The sequence below is a fragment of the Notamacropus eugenii genome, chromosome 4, assembly GCF_028372415.1.
Source record: "Notamacropus eugenii isolate mMacEug1 chromosome 4, mMacEug1.pri_v2, whole genome shotgun sequence".
NCBI lineage: Eukaryota > Metazoa > Chordata > Mammalia > Diprotodontia > Macropodidae > Notamacropus > Notamacropus eugenii.
In genome coordinates this window covers 200,622,190-200,648,957 of record NC_092875.1, presented here as the reverse complement: position 1 = coordinate 200,648,957, position 26,768 = coordinate 200,622,190, and the positions used below count along the sequence as shown (strand labels likewise).

The 26,768-nt window shown below is 38.6% G+C and overlaps 1 protein-coding gene across 6 annotated transcripts in view; it reads right to left on the bottom strand.

Moving 5' to 3' along the window:
- The window catches only part of SLC66A2 (solute carrier family 66 member 2), a 183,620-nt gene that overhangs the window by 143,563 nt on the left and 13,289 nt on the right, over positions 1-26,768 (bottom strand). For all 6 annotated transcript variants that reach the window (XM_072604037.1, XM_072604033.1, XM_072604038.1 and 3 more), the window contains exon 3: positions 13,766-13,899. In XM_072604037.1, coding sequence (XP_072460138.1) covers positions 13,766-13,899 — 134 coding nt within the window. The remainder of the gene's footprint in view (positions 1-13,765; positions 13,900-26,768) is intronic.

Below are 26,768 nucleotides of genomic sequence, written 5' to 3'. Positions count from 1 at the left end.
AAGTTACAGTGTAACTTGAAGAGAAGAGATCAATAACAGCTTGAAATTCTCTACCACAGTAGGGCACAAATAGTCCACGTGAACATTTGGTGTGGATTCTCTAAATCTGTGCATCTCACTGTTTCTTTTGAGCTACTTCAATTCTGCTTTGCTCACAGAGTACAGCACTTTGTTTGATGAGGGCATGTCACACTGCATGAGCAGTCGTGGGTCAGTGTCTGCAATGTCACACAATTCCAAAGTTCTCAAGAGGGACACTGAGTGTCCTTGTATTGTTTTTTCTGACCACCATGTCGAGCACCTTCCCAGTGTGAGTTCTCTATAAAAGTCTTTTTTGGCAAGCGTACGTTTAGCATTTGAACGATGTAGCCAGCCCATTGGAGTTGCCCTCTCTGCAGTAGAGTCTGAATGCTTGGCAGTTTAATTGGAGAAAGGCCCTCAGGGTCTGGTATCTTATCTTGTCAGGTGATCTTTACAATCTTCCTAAGATAATTCAAATGGAAATGATTCTGTTTCCTGGCATGGTGCTGGTATATAGTCCAGGTTTCACAGGCAATGTAAATGAGGTCAGCATAATAACTGTAAACCTTCAGTTTGGTAGTCAGTCTAATACCTCTGCTCTCCCAATACCTCAGGTTGAAGTCACTCCATCCCTAACTGAAGTTCCAGCTGAAGTTGCCATTAGGCAACTCTCATGTGGCAAAGCACCTAGTGCTGATTATGTTTCAGCTGAGATTTACAAGGTATGTGTGTGGGGGTGTCCATTGCTCATACAAATGCTTACTGAAATTTTCTGGGTTATAAGGCAAGAGGAGGTTATCCCCCGGGAGTTCAAGGACTCCTCCATTGTCCATCTCTATAAAGGTAAAGGCAATAGAGTCTCCTGTGACAATCACAGGATGTAGGGCTAGGGTCTCTCTCTTAGTCATTGCTGACAAAATTCTTGTCAAAATCTTCCTTAATAGGCTCTTTGGAGCCTCGCAAACACTCACTTAGCTTAGGCAATGCATGTGTCAACCTCATTATCAAAGAGTATGTTCCCGGAAAGTATACTGCCAAGGTAAGTTAACTTATCCACAGAATTCAAAACTTCTCCACTTGCTGTAATCAATGGTTTCACATATGGATGGTGATTCTGGTTGATGGAGCACCTGTGTTTTCTTGGTTTTATTAGATCAAAATCAGCACAAGGAGTAGAGAATAGATCCAACCTCAGAGTCTATACTGAGTGCGCAATCATCTGTAAACAAAAAAATCATGCACCAACACTCCCTCCACTATAGTCTTGGATTGTAGCCTTCTTAAGTTGAAGAATTTACCATCAGTGCAACAGATGACCTTGAGGCTGTGTCTGTCCCCAATGAAGTTGTTTGACAACATGACTGAAAACATCATGCTAAAAAAGCATGGGAGCAAGCACACAGCCTTGTTTCACTCCACTGGTGACTGGGAAAACACAAGAACGTCATTCACTATCCAGAACCTGGGCAAGCATACCATAGTAAAATTGACGTATAATACAGATGGACTTCTCCGGGCAACCAAATTTTGACATAGATTTCCATAAACCATCATGACTGACAGTATCAAAGGCCTTGGGTAAGATCTACAAACATTGTGTATAGACTTCTGTTTTGCTCATGGCATTTCTCCTGCAGTTATCGGGCTGGAAACACTATATCAATTGTTTCTCAAATCTTTCTTAAGTCACACTGGCTCTCAGGTATGTTACCATGTTCCAGGTGAAGGATCAGTCTATTAAGGAAGATTCTGGCAAGAATTCTGTCAGCAATGACTAAGAGAGAGACCCTTGCCCCACATTCTGTGATTGTCACAGGACAATCTATTGCCTTTACCTTTAGAGATGGACAACGGAGGAATCCTTGAACTTCTGAACTCCTGGGGAATAACCTCCTCTTGCTTTTATAACCCAGAAAATTTCAGTAAGCATTTATATGAGTAATGGACACCCACACACACACCTTGTAAATCTCAGCTAGAACAGAATCAGCACAAGGTGCTTTGCCACATGGAAGTTGCCTAACGGCAACTTCAGCTGGAACTTCAGTTAGAGATGGAGTGACTTCAACCTGAGGTAAACAGTAAATGGCTTAAGCACTGATTGAGGACAGACTGTTAAGAACACTATGGAAGTGTTCAGCCCATCTCTCTAGGAACATGTCCTTAACACTAATCAGTGTGGCTCTATTAGCACTGAGTAGCTGACATGTACCATAGATGTTTGGCTCATAAATAGCCTTCAGGGCTAAAGGGCTTTGGATTGTTACTATTAGCATCAAACTGAATTTTATCTCCCTTCTTACTGAGCCAAGAATTCTGCATTTCTCTAAGCTTTGCTTATACTTTACTTCTGATGAAATTAAATGCTGCCTTCTCAGAGAGAGATGAACTATCTTGCTGGTAAACCCTGTGGAGTTCTCTTTTTTCGTTTAACAGTTTCTGAATTTCCCTATCATTTTCATCAAACCAATCTTTATGTTTGCAACTGTTCTGACCCAGATGAGCAAATGCAGTGGAATACACCAAATCTCTGAAAGCTGCCCACTCCTTTTCTGTTCCATTGTTGCCAACTGTGTGTTTCCCTCCAAGTCAACAACAAACTCTTCCCACTTAGAGAAGTACTCTAATCCATTTACATTAATTCTTCTGGTAGTTATTTTGCCTTGGGGCCACAGCTTTTGTTGAATGTGAATAGTTAGCTTAGAGAGGAAAAGTCTATGATCAGTCCAGTTCTTTTCACCATATACTACCTTTGTCACTCTCACATCCTGTCTTATCTTTTCTCCTTAAAATCACATAGTCTATTAAATGCCAAAGTTTACTACGATGGTACATCCATGAAATTTTATTGTGTTTACATAAATGGAAGACTACATTGGTGATGAGGTCATGAGATGCACAAATCTTCGGTAGTAAGTGACCACTGCTGTAGCTGTTTCCAACTCCATCCCTCCCAAGGACTCCCCAACATGTCTGATACTCTGAGTCTATTCTAGCATTAAAGTCACCAGGAATTATAAACTATTCTTCTTTTAGCACATTGATGATAAGGGTCTCCAGGTCTTCATAAAATTTTTCTTTGACCTCATCAAGGTTGATGGTAGCATGGTATTTTCTTACAAGTGGCAATCCAACTGTCATGAGATTTTTGTACACTCCTTTTGGTAGGCATACAAGCTAGTTGACTACATTAGTTTTGATTGCAAAACCTACACCAGTTTCACAGTGCTCACCTTCACCATGGTTCACTACAGAAAATCGTACATGCAGCTCCAACTTCAGTAAGCTGGCCTTCATTTGCCAGCCTTCTTTTGCTGTTTGGATATGAAACCTGCTGAGTTCTCTCTCAACAAGAGCTGTTCATCTTTCAGATCTACTGGATTTTGTGTTGGCTATAAGAGTGTGCACATTCCATGTAACAATGGAAAGAACAATTATCTTTGCAGAAGTTTTTGTACATTTTTTGGTGTTTCAACTGCAGGGTAGGATTCCTGCCTGCTGCAGTAATCAGGCCAGGATTGAGTAAGCATACAATTTTTAGGGCACCTTTTCTAGTCCCTTCCTCACACCAGGAGGTGAGCAGTGTGATCCTTAAAAGGCTGCTCAGACACCCAGGGGGGCTGCCGATTCCCACTGCTGCTTCCAGTGAGAAACAATCCTATGGCCTGTGCTGCCTGTGTGCAGGATTGTGATTACAGCTCCCAATGTATCTGCACCTGCTGCTTCATCACTTGCCTGTTGCCACAGGACTTTGAGATGGGTAAAAAGGGTAAAATGGCATGTGTTGTCTCTTGATTTCTGCCTAACTAGGATTTAAGTGAGGCAGAGTTGCACGAAGTCATCAGCCTCACTCTCTCTTCCAGAGTCATCACAGTCCAGTGGCAGAACAGACTCAAGACAACTGGTGATGGCTCAGGATGCAGTGGATGACCTTGGCATCTTCCACATCTAAACAAGCTCTAAGCACTCAACAGTACCTGCTTTAGCTGTCTTCGTGGCCACTGGAACAATCTATTCTCAACCACCCATTTCACCAGAGGAAGTCTTCACATGCTTGGGGTAAACATTCCCCTAATTCATCCATGGGTTTGAGAACCCTCAGTTACTCTCATCATGATTTAGCCTGTCTAAATGGTTTACTGGGGTGTGGCCGCTATACATGCTACATACAGCTTCTTGGAGCCACAAGTGAGAGTTAGGTGAATCAGATGGATACCAAAGGTAGAAAACAGCCCTGAGAAGGGCTCAGCAGCCCTCACATCAGAGATGCTAGTCTTCCCTGAACATACCACATACCCACTTGTAAAGAATAAAGATCTGAGAGACAGCAGCAACATGGCAGAGTGGGAAAAAAGGCTATACTCTGGAGACGTCATCTTCATCAGAGCAGCAGTAGTAACAGCGGTGGTGGCGGTAAGTTGTTAGCAGCATTTTATATAGTAGCAGTAGTTTGCGTAACACCTACCATACACCAGGCACTATACTACCAATCACTTTACAAATATTATTTCATTTGATCCTTACAACAACCCTGGGAGGTAAGTGCTATGATTATATCCATTTTATAGATAAGGAACATGAAATAAATAGAGGTTAAGTGACTTGCCAAGATTATATAGCTTTAAGAGTCTGAGGCCACATTTGAACTCGTCTTTCTGACTCCAGGCTCAGCATGCTATTCACCAAGCTATCTCCATTAGTTAGACAGCCTTTAATCTCCCTGTGCCTCAGTTTCCCCAGTTGTATAAATACAAGGTTGACAGCCTAAGTGAAATAGTTACAATGCTACAGTCATAGCAACTTCCTCCCTCTAAACTACTGCAGGCACATTACTAGTCAATGAGAGCTGGTGAGGCAGGTGACCTCCAGCACCCACTTAGTACAAACTGCCTTCTCTTCCTCCACAAGTCTAAGCATCTATTTATTTATCAAAACAGAGAGCTCTTCAAAAAACCTAGATTTACCACTTACTAAGGACCCTATCAGGGTAGGTCCTTCTAGGTCCCTGGGTGTAGCCCTTCGACTGAGCCCAAGTTTTACAGAACAAACCCTTCTGTTAAGGGGACTTGTCTTGTGAAGTCTGGATTCAGTCAAAGGGCCATACTTGAGGACCTACAGGGCCACATGTGGCCTTGAGGCTGCAGGTTCCCTACCCCTGCACCTAGCCCATCACACAAAGTAAGGATAAAAATATTTGTACTAACTACTTCTCACAGGTATGTTGTGAAGAAAGTGCTTTGCAAAATATAGAATCTGATATAAATTAACAAAATTGGCCCCATAAAACTATTTTCAAGGACACATTAAACTAAATGCCAGTTGTAAATGGGTAAATACTACCTATTTATTTTAATAAGTCTATGGGCCAGAGTCTAATGCCCATCTTTGAAGACTAAGTACATAAAAGAGAATTAGTAATAACTGGGGAAGAATCCAGTCTTAGCAGTGAATCGACTATACCCTAGAACATGGGTTCTTAACCTGGGTCTGGGGGTGGAGGGAGAATGTTTCTTTTTCCCAAAATTCTGAAAACTGAAAAAAAAAATTTTTTTTGAAAACTGAATTTCAATATAATTGGTTTCCTTTGTAATCTCAAGTATTTTATTTTATGCATTTAAAAACATTGTTTTGAGGAGTCCATATGCTTCTTCACCTAACTGCTCAAGGGATCCAGGATACAAAAGGTTAGAAAATTCTGCCTTAGAACTCCCTTGGTATCATTTTTTGGAGAGGAGCTCAAACACATCTCTCCACTCCCGCACACCTATTGCTCTAAAACCTCATTTGAAGTATTCTAATAACTTACAAAGAAATACTAGCCACAGTCCTAAAATTAACCGTATTGCAAAAAGCACCAAGCTGGAAACAACACAAGTATTTGGGTTTTATTTCATTTTGTTTGTGGAGAAGAACAGAACGAAAAAAGTTAAAAGCAATAACTCAGACTTATTGGAACCATAAAGAAAATGTCTGACCAGAGTTATGCATCATTTCTGTAAGACAATATTAGATTTGGCTGCCTTTGAAATGAAGTTTCTTTAGCAAATAACTCTAAGCAAAGACAAACCCAAATTTAACAACTACCATTTCCTACAGCAGCATTCAACACACAGAGCAGGCACTCACTAAATGACTTCTGATGGGTTCTGCCTTCAGGAAGGGACCAAAACTAAAAAAAAAAAAGTAGAACACATACCCAAATATCCTCCTTTCCTCGCTTGGGTTCCCTTTCTCTCAATGATTAATGTGCTGTATCTGAACATTACAAAAACTCCTACGTTATTGGGTTTCTGATTAACAGGGGAAGGGCAGGGAAGAACAATTTATTTTGTACCTATTATGTGCCAGGTACTGAGTACTATTTTATAAATATTATCTTATTTGCTCTTCATTAACAAATCCTGTGAAATAGGTATTATTATTATCATCCTCATTTGTAAAATGAAGAAAACTAAGGCAAACAGAGGTTGAGTGACTTGCCCAAGGTCATGCAGCTAGTTAAGTATCCAAGGCCAGATCAGAACTCAGGTCTTCCTGACTCCCAACCTAGCACTCTATCCAATGATCAGCTGTCTCTCTCCCTCTAGGAACCAATAAATGAAACATAAAGATATAAAGTCATAGAGGTACACAGTAACTCAGAGATGATCTGATGTAAGAGAATTACTGACATACAACCAGAACAAACCAGGTATCCAGACTACCAGTCCAGAGCTGAGGGCAGTGACCAGAGTACTGGGCCCAGAGTCAAGAAAATCTGAGTTCAAATTCGGCCTTGGACACTTACTTAGCTATGTCACCCTGGGCATGTCATTTAACCTCGGCCTGCCTCAGTTTCCTCATCTATAAAATTAGGACAATAACAACACCTAACAATCTTGTGAGGATAAAATGATATAATCTTTGTAAATAAAGCACCTTGCAATCTTAAAAATTATCTTATAAAGTTTGCCATGATTATAAAAATATAATTATCTGGGCCTTTAGCTTTTATTTCTTCTATGTCCAGTTTCCTATCTTCTGACCAATTTTCTATTCATTTGTTCTGTCCTCAACAGATTAGTCAAAGGAATCTAAAAGGGTGAGAAAAATCTCAACCTGAGTTACGTGATAGTGGCTCTAGAACAAGATTTCTTAACCATTTTTGTGCCAGGGACCCCTTTGGCAGTCTGGTAAAACTCAGAGACCTCTTTTCAGATTTTTTTACCAAAAAATAAAAAACCTAGGACTACAATGGAATCCAAATATACTGAAATAAGGAAGAAGAAGAAGCCTCTCCCAGACCCCAGATTAAGAATCCTTGCTGTAAGGGGAAGGGGGGGGGGGGGGGGGGGGGGGCGCGGCGTGCAGGAGGTGCAGTGTGTGTGTGAACATTTATTGAGATTTGAAGATGCCCTGGGATCAGAGCCACAGACCTTAAATGCCTAATGTTCAGAAAACAATGAGTGTTCCAAACAAATCATGCAAGTAGAAAGAACAAGGTAGTCCTTACACACAGTTATACATAATGAATATTATTACTCCTCTTCCTGACTGTCTCATTTAAAAAAAAAAAAGAGGAGTTAGGAATCAACTTGTAAATGGTGAAACAAACAATGATAAATAAATATTCCTATGCCACAAAGAAAAAGATGAATATAAAGGACTCGGGGAAGCAAGGGAATATTATATGAACTGACACAGTAAACAGAACCAGGTAAACCACAGTAAACAAAACACGCAAAGGCTACAACAATGTAAATATTAAGAATAAAAGTACACAGAGTGATCAAGCTTGGTCCTAGAACAGAAACGAGAAGATGCAGTTCCCTCCCTTTCCTGGAGATGTGGGGAAACTATGTGTTTTGAAAATGGCATATGCTCTCAGATGCAGGAACTGTTGGCTGTTATATGTGTTGATTTTTTTTTCCTCTTTATTAAGATCTTGTTACAAGGGAAGATTCATTGGAAATGGGAGGGAGAGAAGGATATATTCAGAAATGAAAAATAAAATTGATAAAATTTTAAAAGTTAATGGAAGGAGGGCAAAGAAGAATGACTGACATTTAATAATCTACTGCCTCTCTGGTAGCCAGAAAAAGAACAGTATCACCTCCAAGAAGATCTGTGAGAAAATAAAAATAGAGGGAACTTATCTTTTCCTATCACAAAGCTGAGATTTATCAACAAAGTTCCACTCAGGAAAGAGCCAAAACTGTTTTAGGAGAATCAACCAAACTATGATGGGAACCACTATTGCAGAGCAGATTAGCTACGACTCAGATCCCGCAAGGTCCTTTGGTTGCAATGTTCTTCCCATTCTATATGTGACTATGAAACTAAGTAGCTTCACATCTGCTCAATCTCCCTCAAATTAGTTCAAGCGAGGAAAGTATACAGGAAGAGCGAGAGGGAAAGAATACATTCACACATAAAAGTCTGATAGAGTTGTGGGAAGTTTTTTGTTCCCATGTCTCAGAAAACAAGGAAAGGAATGTATGCTCTAGTTGTAGGAAAATTCAAACCAAGAAATGCTTCCTGCTGGTTGTTATGCTCAGTCCTGTTTACCGTTAGCCATACCAGCCCACAGACTAGAAGATTATCCCAGCCTGGAATCACAAAAACGAATCCCATAGGATAAAAGATACCATTTCAATTTTCTTCAAGTTTTTTTTTTCCATTCCATGCTAAAATCCTAGATCATCCTCCTTACTTTATAAACAGGGAAAAAATGGTTCTAAGAATTATTTGGACTGTGAAATTAGTCCAAAACTAGGCATGGAAGTAACAGAACACGATATTCTTCATATACGTAAATTCATGTGTGATGAATACATTTAACCTTCTTCTTGACTGCTTGACCTAGGCACTAAGGTTAATTCCTTATACTGATCAGACAATTCCTTCTTTCTCCTATTTTCTTCTATGCTGATTTGTTTGAAGATGTTGATGGAAACTTTTAGATCACAGACGATCTAAGTTAAATGTTCTCATCCAAGTAAGACTGGTTTGTTCCTAAAAATTCTCAGTCCATCAGAAAAAGATGAATTGAATTTATTTCCAGACAAACTACATAAGTGATACAAGCCCAAGCCTAGAAGAAATCATGTGGGAAATGTAGATAAACAGGAAATTTGAAAAATGCGACCCACAACATTTTTCTAAGTTAACTACTAGTCAACAGAAGCAGGAAGAAACTAGATGTGAACTTTAAAGAGACCACAGAGATGGGGGAGAGCGGTATCCTTCAGATTTTTTTTTTTAAAACACCTAACATTGTTCTGTAAAACCCAATAGAGCAAATAGAATATTAGTTTTATTTCCTTCCTCCAAATAGTTACAATAAGACTAGAGAAAGACTGATTTCAAATTTCTTCTAATGTATTTTTCTAAACATATTTCACCTTGGAGAAGAGAGATAAGTGCTCTAAAGAAGATGGTCCACTGGTACAAAAAAAAATTTATTGGGTCAGAATTCAGTTTCTAGCAGCAAAGGCAGAGCCTGCTGTTTCAAGAAGACCACTTTGAAAAACACCATTTTGAACCACACATATGGAGGAAATTTAGGATATGTGCATGCTATTAAAATTCTACATTAAATTTTTCTCCCTTCCAGAACATGCATGAATTTTTCTTGTAATGGAAAATTATAATTCAATACCTAGGAAGGAAGTGGAAGTAAGATATAGGTAATAAAATGTTAAATCTCATCAATTAATAGGTACTCTACCTCCCTGCCTCCCCCACTTCTTTCTATCTCCAGCAAATTTTTCCTCTCCAAAACAATACATCTCCAATTTCTCATACTCAGTAACTCATCATGGTTCAGGCAGGAGGGGCCAAATTCATGTTGGAACCAATACTGTGTATAATGACTGAAGACAATTTCAAAGATAAACTCTATTATCATTTCCTTTCAGTTATATGCAGTTGCTCTCAGTCTAATAAGCTCCTGGAAAGAAATCAAGAGGGCAAATACCACTACAAAGACTAACCACATGGAGATTTATTCCCCAATTGATAGCTGTACAAGTCCATGTAGTGGAGAACCCACCAACACACAGGACCTTGACCGAATTCCCCCTGGCACTAAAAATAAAAGTCAAGGGAGTACATGAAATGATGTTTTAAAGCCAACATTCTACCCAATTATTAAACTTCTTTCTTTTGAATCTTCTGAAGTCTCAGCCTAGAATTTAAAACCTTACTGACAGGGGACAATCAACAGCAAATTCAGTTGATGGTAAGACAAATTTTGTAGGCAGGCACAGGAAAACAAGAATCTCTGTGATGTAGGACTAGCTGGTCATGTCCTCTTATACCATTAGAAACATCTAGAGCAGTTCTTGACCTGGAATCCAAGAAATTGTTTTCTAAAATACATTTTGATCATTGTACTTCAATATAACTTATTTCCTTTATGATCCCATGTATTTTCTTTAACACATTTAAAAACATTATTCTAATAGAGATCCAGAGACTTCATCAGATTGAAAAAGGCATCGAAAACACAAAAAAGGTTAAGAACTCCTGCTCTGTTCAACTTCAAGCTGTCTATCCTTTCACAATATGATTTTCAAAGAAGAGTAGAAGCAAACTTGTCACCTATAAAACTGAAAGTTACAATTGTCCTCAAATGTTTAAGCGTCCCCTCCTGCCCTTTTCTTTAGAAAGATTGACTTTCCTATGGAAGTCTTTAGCTGTAAGTGGCTCCAGCAGCTTCCTGGTAAATTGTTCTCCTGCTTGCATCCACTTTAACAAGAGCTTCACCTTTCAGGTTAAGGACAAGCCAATCTTCTGTGGCTCATCCAGATAGAAGACAGATAATGGGTCAGGAGCTGGCAAACTTCTCAAAGAGATGTGGAAACATGTGAGAGGAAAACTGATGCTGATGAGTTCATCGAACTCAGTACTTTAGAGGACACAGGTTAGAAAAGAAAGGTTAGCCTAAAATCAAACTGCATTGTATTCACTTTAAAATAAAGTGTTTTCCTTTGATTTTCTATATTGACACATTTCTGTTTCTCTCTGGAATCCACTATGAGCTACGTGCTTCTTTTACAAAATAGACAATCAAGTAATAGTTGCTGATTTAATTCAGACGCAAAATTGGAGTGCTCAACATGTTTTTCCTATGATATTCAGTACATCAAAATTTTTTAATAGAAAGTAAGTTTAGGAGTTAATTCCAAGTTTTGTATTAATTCATACAAATAACAAAAAGTTCATAGGTCAAAATATTCCATAACTGTTATATATCTGCTTGTGATTGAGTGACATATCTGCCCCAGCAGTCCTGAATATATTTAGGTCAGTATGACAGTTCACCTGCCAACAAAGATAAATCACCAATGTTAGTTTTTGTTTTGAATCAAAACACAACACCTCTTCTTTAAAGAATCATTTCTGAAGTAGCAAGTGAGTGATAAAAACTAAGTTTGATATAGACAATCACCTAATTTCTTGTTATATATGTTTTTCAACAATCTACTCTGCTGAGAGAAAACAAGAAAAAAAAGTACATACTGCTTTATAAATGTCAAGTCATCTCTGCCTTCACTCATGCCCAGCTTTGCAACCTAGAAGCAGCTAGCTGAAAAACATGCCAAGTGTCAAACAAGTGTACAAGGGGCAATCAACTCTTAGGGCTAAGGGTCTCCTGCAATATGCAAGCAGTTCAATAATGTCTAATGTCATGTAAATGTCTAACCTTGCTGCATTCTATTTCGTTTCAGAAACTTGCTTCTTTGGTTTTTTTAAGCTATTAAACCCTGGATGTCGTTTCAGATAAAGGTAATGAGAGTCTGTTTCTAATCATTTCAGATACAGTGGGCAACATGAAAAGAAAGCAATTTGCCTAGTGTCACTGGATAAAAACAGAACTAAGGCTTTTGTGTTATTTCCCATGGTTATACTAATTTGTTACTAGTAGAAAAGCTTCTCTCCACCACCACCCCTGCCGCCCCGATAATGGGCAACCTGATGATATTTCAGTCAGTTACGTGACTGCTGGCTGGGAACCCAGTGCGTCTTGAGCAGTCCCACAAAGTCCACAAAGGTTATGGAACAGGTTGAAATGAAAAAACAGAAAAAAAAAAAAAGGGGGCAAATGGAAGTCCATAAGGAAAATAAAAACTATCAAGGCAGATATTTAAAAGCATAAATCACTTAAAAGGTGATTAGAAATAATGAGAAGTTTCATTCGCCCTTTATGCTTGCTTGGTAGAATGCGACATGGTTGAGCTTATTTTCATCTTGTACAACTTTAAACAAAAGTCATTATTTTAAAAAAAACAGGAAAAAAAGAGGCTGCTAACCAATCAGTTAGCCTGCTGAAAACCAGCAGAAAATATTATAGGGAATTAATGACAATCATTGCTATCATTAATAGTTCAAAGGACACTGAATTCATCAAGTATCTACCCTATCTTCCACTAAAATGGGGACAGCTTAGACAGACCAAAGATTTCTCTTAATGGAAAAAAAGCATGGAAAGAAAAAAAAATAAAGAGTGAGGTCAGCTGAAGAGACCAGGAATGTTAGGAACAGAAATTAAGGGACAACCAGGCAGAAAGTCACCCCAGACAATTCCAAGCTCAAATACCTAAGAGAAGGAATACGTTAGATGAAGAGTTGGCTTGCTACTGAGGACATCTAAAATCTAAGATCCATATCATATGAAAAAAAAAATCTCAGAATATGGCAAAAACATAGAAGGGATAAATAAAGACGGTAGTCTGCAAGTGTCAAGAAAAACCAGTCTAGACTTTTTCGTAACTCTACAGGAGAAGCCAAGACTTCTCATAAAGAAAAATGCTTTCCACTTACAGGACTACAACAGCAGCAATAATTTGCTGAAGTTAAAATTTTAAAACCTGTGACTAGCCCTGAAGTTTTGTAGTTTGGAAAACCTGGGTGAAAATCCAGCTTCTGACACACTGGCTATGTGACCCTGAGTAAGTCAATTAATCTCTAATACCCCAAGATCTCTTTTGCGTATCATGGACCATTTTGGCAGTCTGATAAAGCCTAGTATTTTTAAAATGCACATAATAACATATTTAGATTATGGAAACCAATCACACAGCTATCAAAATATTTTTTTAAAACAAGTTCAAAGACCTCAGGTTAAGAACCCCTGTTCCTATAATAAGCTGCAGAGCAGGTGTCAATATACTTTGGTAAAGGAAGATTCTTACCAGGTGCTCCTGCTAAAGTAAAACCACAGTCCAAAAAAATAAATAGTTAACCCTAGCTCCACTTTAACCATGGATTTACCTGCGTACACACAACACAACCTACAAGCACAGAATAAGATTGTATTAACAGAGGCTAAACAGTCAAGGGTGAGATGTCAAGGAAGTATTTTATTTACAAGCTGCACCTAAGCTTAGTGAGATATTAAATCATCATTCCTTAGTCTGCTTGGTCAACAACCTTTGCTGACCTACAAGCTTGGCCAGAAAAAACAGCTGCAAAGTAACACACTCCCTTTTCTAGTCCTGAATTTTCATGAAACAAAGGTTAGTTAGGGCTACATGTCATGCTGAGCTTCCCAGAATTCGGACATAATTGTCCTTTGAAGAGGTGTTAGGTTTAGCCAATATCCAACCTACGTTTTAAGTCAGTGATTGGAAAGTGACCTTTCCAAGAAGACATATAAAAATTCTTATGTAATCCAGATGATAATGAGAAATGTTTTATATGCTAATTTAGGATTATTCTTATATATAAATGCAATGATAACTAGTTATTAATCACCAACCTGCAAAGGAACGACGTTTTAAATTCAGCTCATTTGTCACTCGAACTTCAGTACAGAGTTTCAACATCAGTAACATAGTAAAGATCATAACAATGCTTTGCCACAGAAGGGGAGATTCAAAATGCCTTCCAAACCTAGGGAGATAAAGAAAATACATCAGGAGGCATCAAGTCACAAGCAACCCTTTATCCCCCTTTTTTTTACCCTCCCCTATTTCCAAGTTTTTTCATTAACAACAGTACCTATGATGGCCACCAGCAGTGATGCACAGGCTTTGGTAAGAACACTTAGGTAAACCTTAGAGCAGGGGCTTTTAACCCTTTTTGTGTCATGGATAATTCTGAGAGTCTGGGGAAAACCTATGTTCTCCTCAGAATAGTATTTGTAATTTGCCTACATTTATAATTGAAGGAATGCTAAATTTCACTTAGAAGTTAGTGAAAATAAAAATGAATTTTTCCCCATCTAACAAACACCCCCCTCTCCCACCTCCCAGAATCCTTCCAGTGCTTGTGAACCATAGGTTAAGAAGCCCTACCTAACAACGATATATTGCATTTGCCTCATTAGTGGATTTACTTGGAACTTGGGCTTAAAACTGGGAAAAGACCTCAGACCATCTAATCCAATCTCACCCTTTTACAAAAGAGGGAACATCTGCAGAGGAGGTAACAAGGTTAAATGACTTGCCCCAGGTCACACAGGTAGCAGCAGAATCAGGATTTCAACTCAGCTCCTCTAACTCCAGAACTAGTTCTCTTTGTGCTATGTCATGCCAGAAGAGGTAAGAGTTCTGGGCCTGGTATCTATAAGACCTAGGTTAAAATAATTTCTTTTGTTATTACTAGCTGTGTGACCATAGGTAAATCATTTAATCTCTTTAGGCCCCAATTTGATCATGTGTAAAACGAAAATAATAATACCTCTAACATCTACCTAACAGGGTTTCTGCAAGGCTGAAAAAAATAATGTGTTTCTCAAACTTTAAAATGGCATATAAATGCTAGCTATTGTTATTATTAAATGCCTTATATTCCTTCATATCTGTTTCCATCTAACTAAGACAGAAAGAAAAAAATCCTACTTCATTTACTGATTCATGAAGCCTTAGATATGGATTGTAGGTGTGAGTATATAAAGCTCTTCACAACCTGGCCACTTTCTGTCTTTCCAGTATTCCTACATGATTGATTCCCCTGGCCTCCTTGCTACTTTCTGAAAACAACACTTTGTGTCTTCCCTTCTCCTCGACAAGGCCCTGGCTGCCCCACCCCACTCCTCTCCCATTCCAGGAATGCTCTTCCTCTGAGAATCCCAAGTTACCTTCAAGACTCTGCTTAAATGCCACCTTCTGGAAGAGGTCTCTCCCAGGTCCCACAGCTGTCAGTGCCTTCCTACCACTACCACCTTGTTTGCATGTATTTTATGTGTACCTTTAGGTATACATATTGTCTCCCCCATAAAAATATGAACAATCTGACAGTAGGGGCTGTTTATGCTTTTTTGTCTGTCTCCAGTGCTGGAACATAGTAAACATTTAGTAAATGGTTGTTGAATGACTGAACACAGTATATAAAAGTAAATACATAGTTTTGTACTGTCCACAATCCAGTCTCAGGCATGACTTATGACACAATAAACTCTTTGATAAAGTGTTATTATTGTTCTTGTGGTGGTTTCATTCAGTTGTGTCCAGCTCTGCATGGCCCCATTGACCTTACTGTCCGTAGGGTTTCCTTGGTAAAGATACTGGAGAGGTTTGCCATTTCCTTCTCCAGTGGATTAAGACAAACAGGTTACGTGACTCCCCCCAGGTTCACACACCTAGTATGTGTCTGAGACACGATTTGAATTTGGATCTTCTGGACTCCAAGAGCACCACCCTATACCTACTTTGCTTAGAAACATCGTGGCAATTGGGCGGAGCCAAGATGGCAGAGTGAGAGCAACGACTCACCTAAGCTCTTGGACAAACTCCTTCAGATACTTCTGAAAGGAGAATCTGACCAAATTTTGGAGGTGAGGAATCCAGTGGGAGACAGACTGTGACGGATTCAGAGCCCAGGTTAGACTGGAAGGTCCACGGGAAGGATCTGTTCTGCGGGGGTGAGCCACCAGCGCACAACTCAGCGTGTCTAGCGCAGCGGAGCAAAAGGGTCTCAGGAAACCCGAGCAGGCTGAACTGGCAGAGCAGCACCCAAGGGCCGGAGACAAGCCTAGCCCAGCCAGTGAGAGCCATTGAGTGCCAGATATCAGCGCAGCAGCTCCCGAGACTTTCACCCCGAAGATTAAACATCGGTAAAGTCACCTACTTGAACTTCCCGGAGCCAGGATGGCAGAGTGATCAGTAAATGCTCTTTCCTCTCCCCTTGATGACTGTGAAAGAACCATAAAATATTTTCCCAGAAAAATCCTGGATCAGCAGAAACAGCAGAAGGGGCCAATAGTCTCATAACACCTGAGGCTAGGAAAATAGCTAAGGGGAAATCCTCCTACTGTGGTGGAGGCAAACCAGAAGGACAGAGGAAACTCTGAGGGCAGAGAAAACTTGCACTAGGACCCAGGCAAGCCTCAGCACCAGGAGAGGAGCCCCAGGATGGGTGGGAACATGGATTAGCATCTAGGAGTGCCTCAGCACTCCAGGGGAAATGGGAAGACAATAAGTAAGCTGGGATCACCATCCCCTGAGCTTGCCTTTGCCTCAGTTCAGATGAGGAGATCTTCTGTGACCAGACCACTCCTCCCCCACACTTAACAAGCTAACCCCAGGGTTGATCAGGGAAACAAAAAAACAAAAACCTGCTTTTAGCTTTTTCACACATCAGCTCAACACAAAGTTCTATACCTTCTGACTGAAAGAACCAGAAGCCACAACACTCAGTCAACATCATGGACAAGAAAAAGCAGATGAAGGGTGAAAAAACCATAGAATCTTTCTATGGGGATAAGGACCAAAACACAAACACCAAAGAGGTCAGAGCTGAGACTGTACTTCCATCTGAAACTTCAGAAGGGACTATGAACTGCTCACAAGCACAAGCAGCTCTCCTGGAACAGCTAAAGAAGGAAATAGAAGAAAACTGGCCAATGATTTTAAAATTATAAAAAAAGAATTCACTGATGAGAACATCTCTTTGAAAAGAAAAATTGAACAAATGGAAAAGGAAGTTCAAAAATTAACTGGAGAAAATAGCTCCTTAAAAGGAAAAATTGGACAGATGGAAAAGGAGATGCAAAAGTTAACTGAAGAAAACAATTTGATAAAGATTAGAATTGGGCAAGTAGAAATTAATGACTCAATGAGATAGCAAGAATCAGTCAACCAAAATCTAAAGAATGAAAAGATAGAAGAAAATGTAAAATATCTAATTGGAAAAACAACTGACCTGGAAAATAGATCAGGAGAGAAAATTTAAGAATTATTGGCCTGCCAGAAACCCATGATGGAGAAAAGAGCCTGGACAATATCTTCCAGGAAATAATTAAGGAAAACTGCCCAGAAGTGTTAGATTCAGAGGGCAAAATAGTCATTGAAAGAATCCATAATTCCCCTCACGAAAGGGATCCCAAACTCAAAACCCCAAGAAATATTGTTGCCAAATTCCACAGCTATCAAGTGAAGGAGAAAATACTACAAGCAGCCAGAAAGAAACAATTCAAATATCAAGGACATACAGTCAGGATCACACAGGACCTTGCAGCTTCTACATTAAAAGATCGAAAGAATTGGAATCCAATATTCCGTAAGGCAAAGGAGCTGGGACTACAACCAAGGATCAATTACCCAGCAAAGTTCAGCATATCATTTCAGGCAAGGAGAAAGTCATTCAATGAAGTAAGGGATTTCTAGAACTTCCTGACCAAAATGCCAGAACTCAATAGACAATTTGATCTTCAAATGCAGGTCTCAAGAGAATCTTAAAAAGGTAAACAGTGGGGAAAAGAAAAACAGAAACAAAAACTTGTTACTCAATTAGGGCAAACTGTTTACCTCCCTATAAGGGAAGATGATACCTGTTAATCTTGAGAATTGTGCAGCTATTATGAAATATAAAAGGGATATACATGGAGGGAACGGGTATAAAGTAAATGATGTCATGTTAAAAATATGATTTACATATGAGAAGGGAATGTAATTGGAGGTGTGAAAAGGAAGAAGCAGAAAATGGCAAATTGCATCACAGGAAGAAGTACAAAATTATAGTAGAGGGAATGAGGGGAGGGAGATGAGCATTGTTTGAGAGGTACTCTCATTTATTTCAAGGAGGGAACAATAAACTTAAGTAGATGATCCTAACTAGCTCTATAGGCAGTAGGAGGGGAAGGGGGAAGAAAGGGGGGGGAGGCTAAAAGGGAGGGAAGAAGCAATAAGAGTAAAGGGGAGTAAAAGGGAGGGGGGCTAAAAGAAGAAGGGGAAAGCTGCAGGAGGAGGTGGTGAAAAGTGAATACTATTGATGAGGGGAAGGGAGACGGGAGAGCTAAAAGCACAAATGGTGGGAAAGAGGATGGAGGGAAATACACAGATTGTAATCAAAACTGTGAATGTGAATGGAATGAATTCTCCCATAAAACAGAGACTGACCGCAGAATGGATTAAAAGCTATAATCCAACAATATGCTGCTTACAAGAAACACATTTGAAACGGCGGGATACACATAGAATAAAGGTCAAAGGATGGAACAGAATATATTGTGCTTCATGTAAGATGTAAGAAAGGCAGAAGTAGCAATCCTAATCTCAGACAAAACAAAAGCAGAAATAGATCTAATCAAAAGGAATAAGGGTGGAAACTATATCCTGCTAAAAGGCACCAGAGACAATGAAGCAATATCATTACTAAACGTTTGCTCCAAGTGGTATAGCATCCAGATTCTTAGAGGAGAGGTTGGGGGAGCTGAAGGAAGAAATTGACAGCAAAACTATACTAGTGGGGGACCTCAAACTCCCCCTCTCTGAACTTGATAAATCTAACCTCAAAATAAACATGAAAGAGGTTAAGGAGGTAAATAAAACTCTAGATAAGGTAGATATGATAGATCTCTGGAGAAAACTGAATGGGAATAGAAAGGAATACACCTTTTTCTCAGTGGTACATGGAATATTTACAAAAACTGACCATGTACTAGGACATAAAAATCTCATAATCCAGTGCAGAAAGGCAGAGATAATCAATACATCCTTCTCAGATCATAATGCAATAAAAATTACATGTAATAAAAGGCCATGGAAAGATAAACCAAAAATCAATTGGAAACTAAATAATCTAATCCTAAAGAAGGAATGGGTTAGAGAAGAAAATCATAGAAACAATCAACAACTTCATTCGAGAGAAAGACAATAATGAGACAACATACCAAATCTTATGGGATACTGCAAAAGCAGTTCTTAGGGGAAGTTTTATATCTTTGAATGCCTACATAAATAAAATAGAGAAAGAGGAGATCAATGACTTGGGCATGCAGCTGAAAAAGCCAGAAAAAGAACAAACTGAAAATCCCCAAGTAAATACCAAATTAGAAAAACTGAAAACCAAAGGAGAGATTAATAAAATTGAAATTAAGAAAACTACTGAATTAATAAATAAAACCAATAGTTGGTTTTATGAAAAAACTAATAAAATTGATAAACCTTTGGTCAATTTGATTTAAAAAAAGAAGAAAATCAAATTATTAATATTAAAAATGAAAGGAGTGAACTCACATCCAATGAGGAGGAAATTAAAACAATAATTAGAAATTACTTTGCCCAACTTTATGCCCACAAATTCGATAATCTAAATGAGACAGATGAATATTTTAAAAAACACAAATTGTCCAGATTAACAGAAGAGGAAGTTGAATACTTAAACAACCCCATCTCAGAAAAAGAAATTGGAACAAGCCATCAATGAACTCCCTAGGAAAAAATCTCCAGGGCCAGATGGATTCACAAGTGAATTCTATCAAACATTTAAAGAACAGTTAATTCCAATACTATATAGACTATTTTTGAAAATTGGGGAAGAAGGAGTCCTCCCAAATTCTTTCTATGATAGAAATATGATTTTTATACCCAAACCAGGAAGAGACAAAACAGAAAAAGAAAATTATAGACCAATTTCTCTAATGAATATAGATGCAAAAATTTTAAATAAAATTTTAGCAAAACAAATACAGCATCTTATCACAAGATTAATACATTATGATCAGGTAGGATTCATATCAGGAATGCAGGGCTGGTTCAATATTAGGAAAACTATTAGCATTATTGATCATATCAACAACAAAACTAACATAAACCACATGATTATCTCAATAGATGCAGAAAAAGCTTTGGACAAAATACAACACCCATTCCTATTAAAAACACTGGAGAACATAAGAATAAAGGGAACTTTCCATAAAATAATAAGCAGTATCTGCCTAAAACCTTTAGCAAGCATTTTATGCAATGGGGATAAGCTAGATGCATTCCCAATAAGATCAGGGGTGAAACAAGGATGTCCATTATCACCACTATTATTCAATATGGTACTAGAAATGTTAGTTGTAGCAATTAGACAGGATAAAGAAATTGAAGGAATAAGAATAGCCAAAGAAGAAACTAAGTTATCACTCTTTGCAGATAATATGATGATATACTTAGAGAATCCCAGAGATTCAAGTAAAAATCTACTTGAAATAATAAACAACTTTGGCAAAGTTGCAGGTTACAAAATAAACCCACACAAATCTTCTGCATTCCTGTATATTAGCAACAAAGTCCAACAGCAAGAGATAGAAAGAGAAATCCCATTTAAAGCTAGGGTAGACACTATAAAACACTTAGGAGTTTACCTGCCAAAACAAACCCAGGGATTATATGAACACAATTACAAGACACTTTTTGCACAAATAAAGTCAGACTTAAGTGGAAAAACATCAGTTGTTCATGGGTAGGCTGAGCTAATATAATAAAAATGACAATTCTACCTAAATTAATTTACTTATTTAGTGCCATACCAATTTAACTATCAGATAATTATTTTCTAGAGCTGGATAAAATAATATCAAAATTCATTTGGAAGAACAAAAGGTCCAGAATATCAAAGGGACTAATGAAAAGAAATGTTTGGGAAGGTGGCCTAGCGCTACTAGACCTCAAATTGTATTATAAAGCAGCAATTATCAAAACCACTTGGTATTGGCTAAGAAACACAGGGGTAGACAAGTGGAATAGACTTGGCACTCAAGACACAGTAGGCAAGGAATATAGCAACCTCCTGTTTGATAAACCCAAGGACCCCAGCTTCTGGGATAAGAACTCATTGTTTGACAAAAATTGCTGGGAAAACTGGATAACAGTGTGGCAGAAATTAGGTATAGACCCATGCCTGACACCGCACACAAGAATAAAGTCCAAATGGGTACATGATTTAGGTATAAAGATTGATACCATGAATAAAGTGGAGAAGGAAAGAATAGTGTATTTATCAGATTTATGGAAAAGGGAAGAATTTTTTACTAAAGAAGAGACAGAAAGCATTATGAAATGCAAGATGGATAATTTTGATTAAACTGAAAAGTTTTTGCACAATCAAACCCAATGCAACCAAAATTCAGAGGGATGTAGTAAATTGGGAAAGAATTTTTACGGCTAAGCTTGGGGATAAAGGCCTCATTTCTAGAATATATAGAGAACTGACTCAAATGTATAACTATACAAGTCATTCCTCAGTTGATAAATGGTCAAAGGATATGAACAGGCAATTTTCAAAGGAAGAAATTAAAGATATCTATAATCATATGAAAATTGCTCTAAATCACTATTGATTAGAGAGATACAAATCAAAACAACTCTGAGGTACCACATCACACCTATAAGATTGGTAAACATGACAGAACAAGAAAATGATAAATGCTGGAGAGGATGTGGGAGAGTTGGAACACTAATTCATTGTTGGTGGAGCTGTGAGCTCATCCAACCACTCTGGAGAGCGGTTTGGAACTATGCCCAAAGGGCTACAAAAATGTGCATACCCTTTGACCCAGCAATATTGCTACTAGGACTATATCCCCAGGAGATCAAAAAAATGGGAAAGGGTCCCACATGTACAAAAATATTTATAGCAGCACTCTTTGTAGTTGCCAAAAACTGAAAGTCAAGGGGATGCCCATCAATTGGGGAATGGCTGAATAAATTAAGGAATATGAATGTAATGGAGTACTATTGTGCCATAAGAAATGATGAACAAGAAGACTTCAGAGAGGCCTGGAAGGACTTACATGATCTGATGCTGAGTGAAAGGAGCAGAACCAGGAGAACTTTGTGCACAGCAACAACCACAGTGTGTGAGAATTTTTTCTGGTAGACTTGGATCTTCATAGCAATGCAAGGACTTAAAAAAAAAAATCCCAATGGTGGTTTTCTAAGGCAAAATGCCTTCCACACTCAGAGAAAGAAATATGGAAGTCATTCGCAGAATGTAGCAGATCATGTTTGTGTGTGTGGGTGTTCTTATGTATTATGTTTTGATTTGTTATATGATTTCTTCCATTTATTTTAGTTCGACTACATAGCATGACTATAGTGAAAACATACTCAATAGGAAAGTATATGTAGAGCCTATACAGAACTGTATGCTGTTGTGGGGAGGGAGGGGGGTAGTGGGGGGTAGGTGTAGGGGGGATAAAATCTTAATTTTATGGTAGTGATTGTAGAACATTAAAAAAAATAATAAAATTAGATTAAATTTAAAAAAAAGAAAAATCATGGCATTTCGGAACTGGAAGGGATTTTAGAAATCACCTAGTCCAATTCTTCCACAAGAAAACAGAGCTTTCAGAGAGAGTAGAGCCAAGATGGTGGAGTACAAGCATGGACTTGCTCTAGCTCTCCCCCCAAAGACTTTAAAATACCTGTAAAATATGACTCTAAGCAAATTCTAGAGCAGCAGAAGCCACAAAATGACAGAGTGAAACAGATTTCCAGCCCAAGACAACCTGGAAGGCTAACAGGAAGGGTCTACTGCTCCGTGCTCAGAGAGGAGCACAGACAGAACTGGTGCGGGCTTCAAGGCACTGAATCACAGGCAGCTGCTGCAGTTTCCAGATTTCTCAACCTGCAAATGCCAAAAACAGCTTCAAAAGTCAGTGAGAAAGCTCTTTCAACTGAGTGAGAGGGGAAAGTGCTTAGGCCCCAGTCTCAGGGAGATGGCTCTACAGCAGCAGCCACTTTTGGAGCTCTCAGCAGGGAAATCAAGCAGCTGATCTAGGTCTCAGTCCTGAGTGGCAGTCCTGGGATGAGAAGGAGCACTGAGGTGCAGAGTTGGTGGCAGCTGTAGAAAGAGAGTCCTACTTGCAATTCCACAGCAGAAAAGAGTGCTTGGGATTGCTCACAGACCACAGTGCAGGTCAGGAGAGGAGTAAACACCTCTCCTCAGATCATACCATATTGGAGGAACTGAAAAATTACATATCCCTAGAGATATCTTGGAGAACAGCTGCACAAAACCTCTGAAGCGTGGGGCAGTATACTCTCCACTTGACAAAGGGCTCAAAAATTAAGTAACTGGCTGGGAAAATGCCCCAAAGGGGGAAAAAAATAGAAGGTTACTTTTTTGGGGAAAAAGTATTTTCTTCCATCCTTTCAGATGAGGAAGATCAAAGCATACAACTAGAGGAAGACCAAGGCATACAACGGGAGGAAGATAGCAAGGTAAAGGCTCCTACATACAAAGCCTCTAAAAAAATAATGAAATGGTCTCAGCCATGGAAGAGCTCAAAAAGGACTTTGAAAATCAAGTAAGAGGTGGAGAAAAAATTGGGAAGAGAAATGAGAGCAATGCAAAAAAATCACGAAAAGCGAGTCAACACCTTGCTAAAGGAGACCCAAAAAATGCTAAAGAAAATAACACCTTTAAAAATAGACTAACCCAAATGGCAAAAGAAGTCCAAAAAGCCAATGAGGAGAAGAATGCCTTAAAAAGCAGAATTGACCAAATGGAAAAGGAGGTCCAAAAGCTCACTGAAGAAAATAGCTCTTTAAAAATTAGAATGGAGCAGATGGAAGCTAATGACTTTATGAGAACTCAAGAAATTATAAAACAAAACCAAAAGAATGAAAAAATAGAAGACACTGTGAAATATCTCTTTGGAAAAACCAATGACCTAGAAAACAGATCCAAGAGAGATAATTTAAAAATTATTTGTCTACCTGAAAACCATGATCAAAAAAAAAGGCCTAGACATCATCTTCCAAGAAATTATCAAAGAAAACTGCCCTGATATTCTAGAACCAGAGGGTAAAAGAGAAATGGAAAGAATTCACCGATCACCTCCTGAAAGAGACTCCAAAAGGAAAACTCCTAAGAATATTGTAGCCAAATTTCAGAGTTCCCAGGTCAAGGAGAAAATATTACCAGCAGCCAGAAATAAGCAATTCAAGTATTGTGGAAATACAATCAGGATGACACAGGATTTAGCAGCTTCTATACTAAGGGATCAAAGAGCTTGGAATATGATATTCCAGAGGTCAAAGGAGCTAGGATTAAAACCAAGAAAAACTGGGTCTAATACTTCAGGGGGAAAAAATGGAACTTCAGTGAAATAACAGACTTCCAAGCATTCCTGTTGCAAAGACAAGAGCTGAAAAAAATTTGACTTGCATATACAAGAATCAAAAGAACTGTGAAAAGGTAAACAGGAAAGAGAAGCCATAAGGAACTCATTAAAGTTGAACTGTTTACATTCCTACATGCAAAGATGATATTTGTAACTCATGAGACCCTTCTCAGTATTAGGGAAATTAGAGGGAATAATTGTGGGAGGACAGGTCAAGGGAGAGAATGGAATAAATGGAGGGCAGGATAGGACAGAAGGAAATGTGGTTAGTCTTTCTCAACATAACTGCTATGGAAATGTTTTGCATGGCTACACATGTATGACCTATATTGAACTGCTTGCTTTCTCAATGATGGTGGGTGAGAAGGGAGGGAGAAAATATGGAACTCCAAGCTTTAAAAATGAATGTTAAAAATTGTTTTTGCATGCAACTGGGAAATAAGATGTACAGGCAATGGGGGATAGAAATCTATTTTGCCCTACAGGAAAATAGATGGGAGAGGCCCAGAAGAAGGAAGGGTGATAGAAAGGAGGACAAACTGGAGGGAGGGGTAGTTGGGGTACATGCTGTCCTGGGGCGGCGGATGGGGAGATATGGGGAGAAAATTTCAAATTCAAATTCTTGTAGAAGTGAATGTTGAAAACTGAAAAATAAATAAATTACACATTAAAAAAAAGAAAGAAAGAAAACAGTTTTGAAAATGTGAGATGACTTGTCTAAGATCATATGGTAAATGGCAATTAAGACTTGGACCCTAATTCTCCTGCTTAAGTCATCTGTTCTTCCATGACTTCTATCCTCCTCAAGATCCCCTTTTATCTAACAGAAAAGGAAGCAACTGGATACTTAAAATAGAGAAGTCTCTTCTGACCTCTGACCAACAAGGCCAAACTCCTGAAGTCACTTCCTGTGAATTACAGACATACACAGGAAAACCACTTTATGAACAGCTGCCTCCAGCTTGAACAACACAAACAACTGGTAAAGCTGCCAAGCAATGGCAGCTATTCAGAACTCCATAAAGCATGAGTGGAAAGAGCAAGATAAAGTGACTATCACACAAACATACATTCATTCAAAATTTATCAAGTTCCTGCTCTGCACAGAGAACTGCATTTGGCACAAAGGGAGATGCAAAACTTGGATAAAGAGAGTTCTTTCAGTGAGCTTCTTATCTCCTCATCTCGTAAAAGAATGACACAGTCAAAAAGAGATACAATTAAAGAGGTACAAAGTGTTATGTGAATCAAAAGGTCATCACTGCTCACCTTGGGCATTCTACTATCAAAATGACAGCAACCTGTAAACCCCATGAGGGCCATATCTTACCTTAATGTGGTATTCCCCTCCTTAGCACTACTAATACAGTGCTCTGAACATGAAAAGTCACCAACATATGTTTGTTACTGAATTAAACCACACTTAGTAGATTTCAAAACTCCCTCTATCAGTGCAGTTAGCTTTCTGCAACATAAGGTCTCAGAGAATTGCCCTAAGGAATTGCTAGTTTAAGACAGATTGTCTAGAGTCACAAAATCAGTCATGGGCTGGACTTGAACTCTGACTCTGAGACCAGCTACTATCCACTAACCAGGCTGCCTCTCTTATAACTGAATTAAAAAATCTAGATAGCCCACCTGATTCAAGGACAAGTAGAACAGATATGTCCTCTAGGGTTTTGTCCTCCTTACAGTACAGTTCGTGTACCTCCCTAAATTAATTCAGCCTACTCCAATATTTCTCTCCTCTGAAGTTCACAGAATTATTGAGTTGAAAGAGAACTCAGAAGCTATTTATAATTAAGTATTTATTTTAAAGTCTCCTAAGGAAGAGACCTTACTACCTTCTGAGAGAGTACATTCCACTTTAAGATAACATGAATTGTGAGAACTTTTTTCTTTACATCAAATCAAAATTTTCTTCTTCACAACTTCCAACCAGGACCCTTAGATTTAATTTCTGATGCTAAACAAATCTAACCCCTAAGACAGTTAGCATGTATGTCCCCATTAAGTCTTCTCACCTTCAAGTCAGATATCCCCAATTTCTTCAACCAGCAGTCATATGGCATGATACCAAGGCCATTCACTATCCTGGTACTTTTCAACAGTTTCCAGCTTTTTCACATCCTTCCCTAAATCATAGTGCTCAGAAGTAAACACAAAACTCTAGACTGGTCTGACCTGAGCAGAGTATAAAAAAACTATTACCTCTGGATTCCTAGAACATATTTTCTCTTAATGCAACTCAAGGTAGCATTTTAGGTTCTCATCGCACATAAAACACTGCTGACACATAGTAAGTCTGTACACTATGATTTCCAGATCTTTTTCAGACAAACTGCTACCTAACCATGCCTTTTTCATTTTGTACTTGTGAAGTCCCTTTCTTGAAACTCACTTTAAGCCTTTAAATTCATCT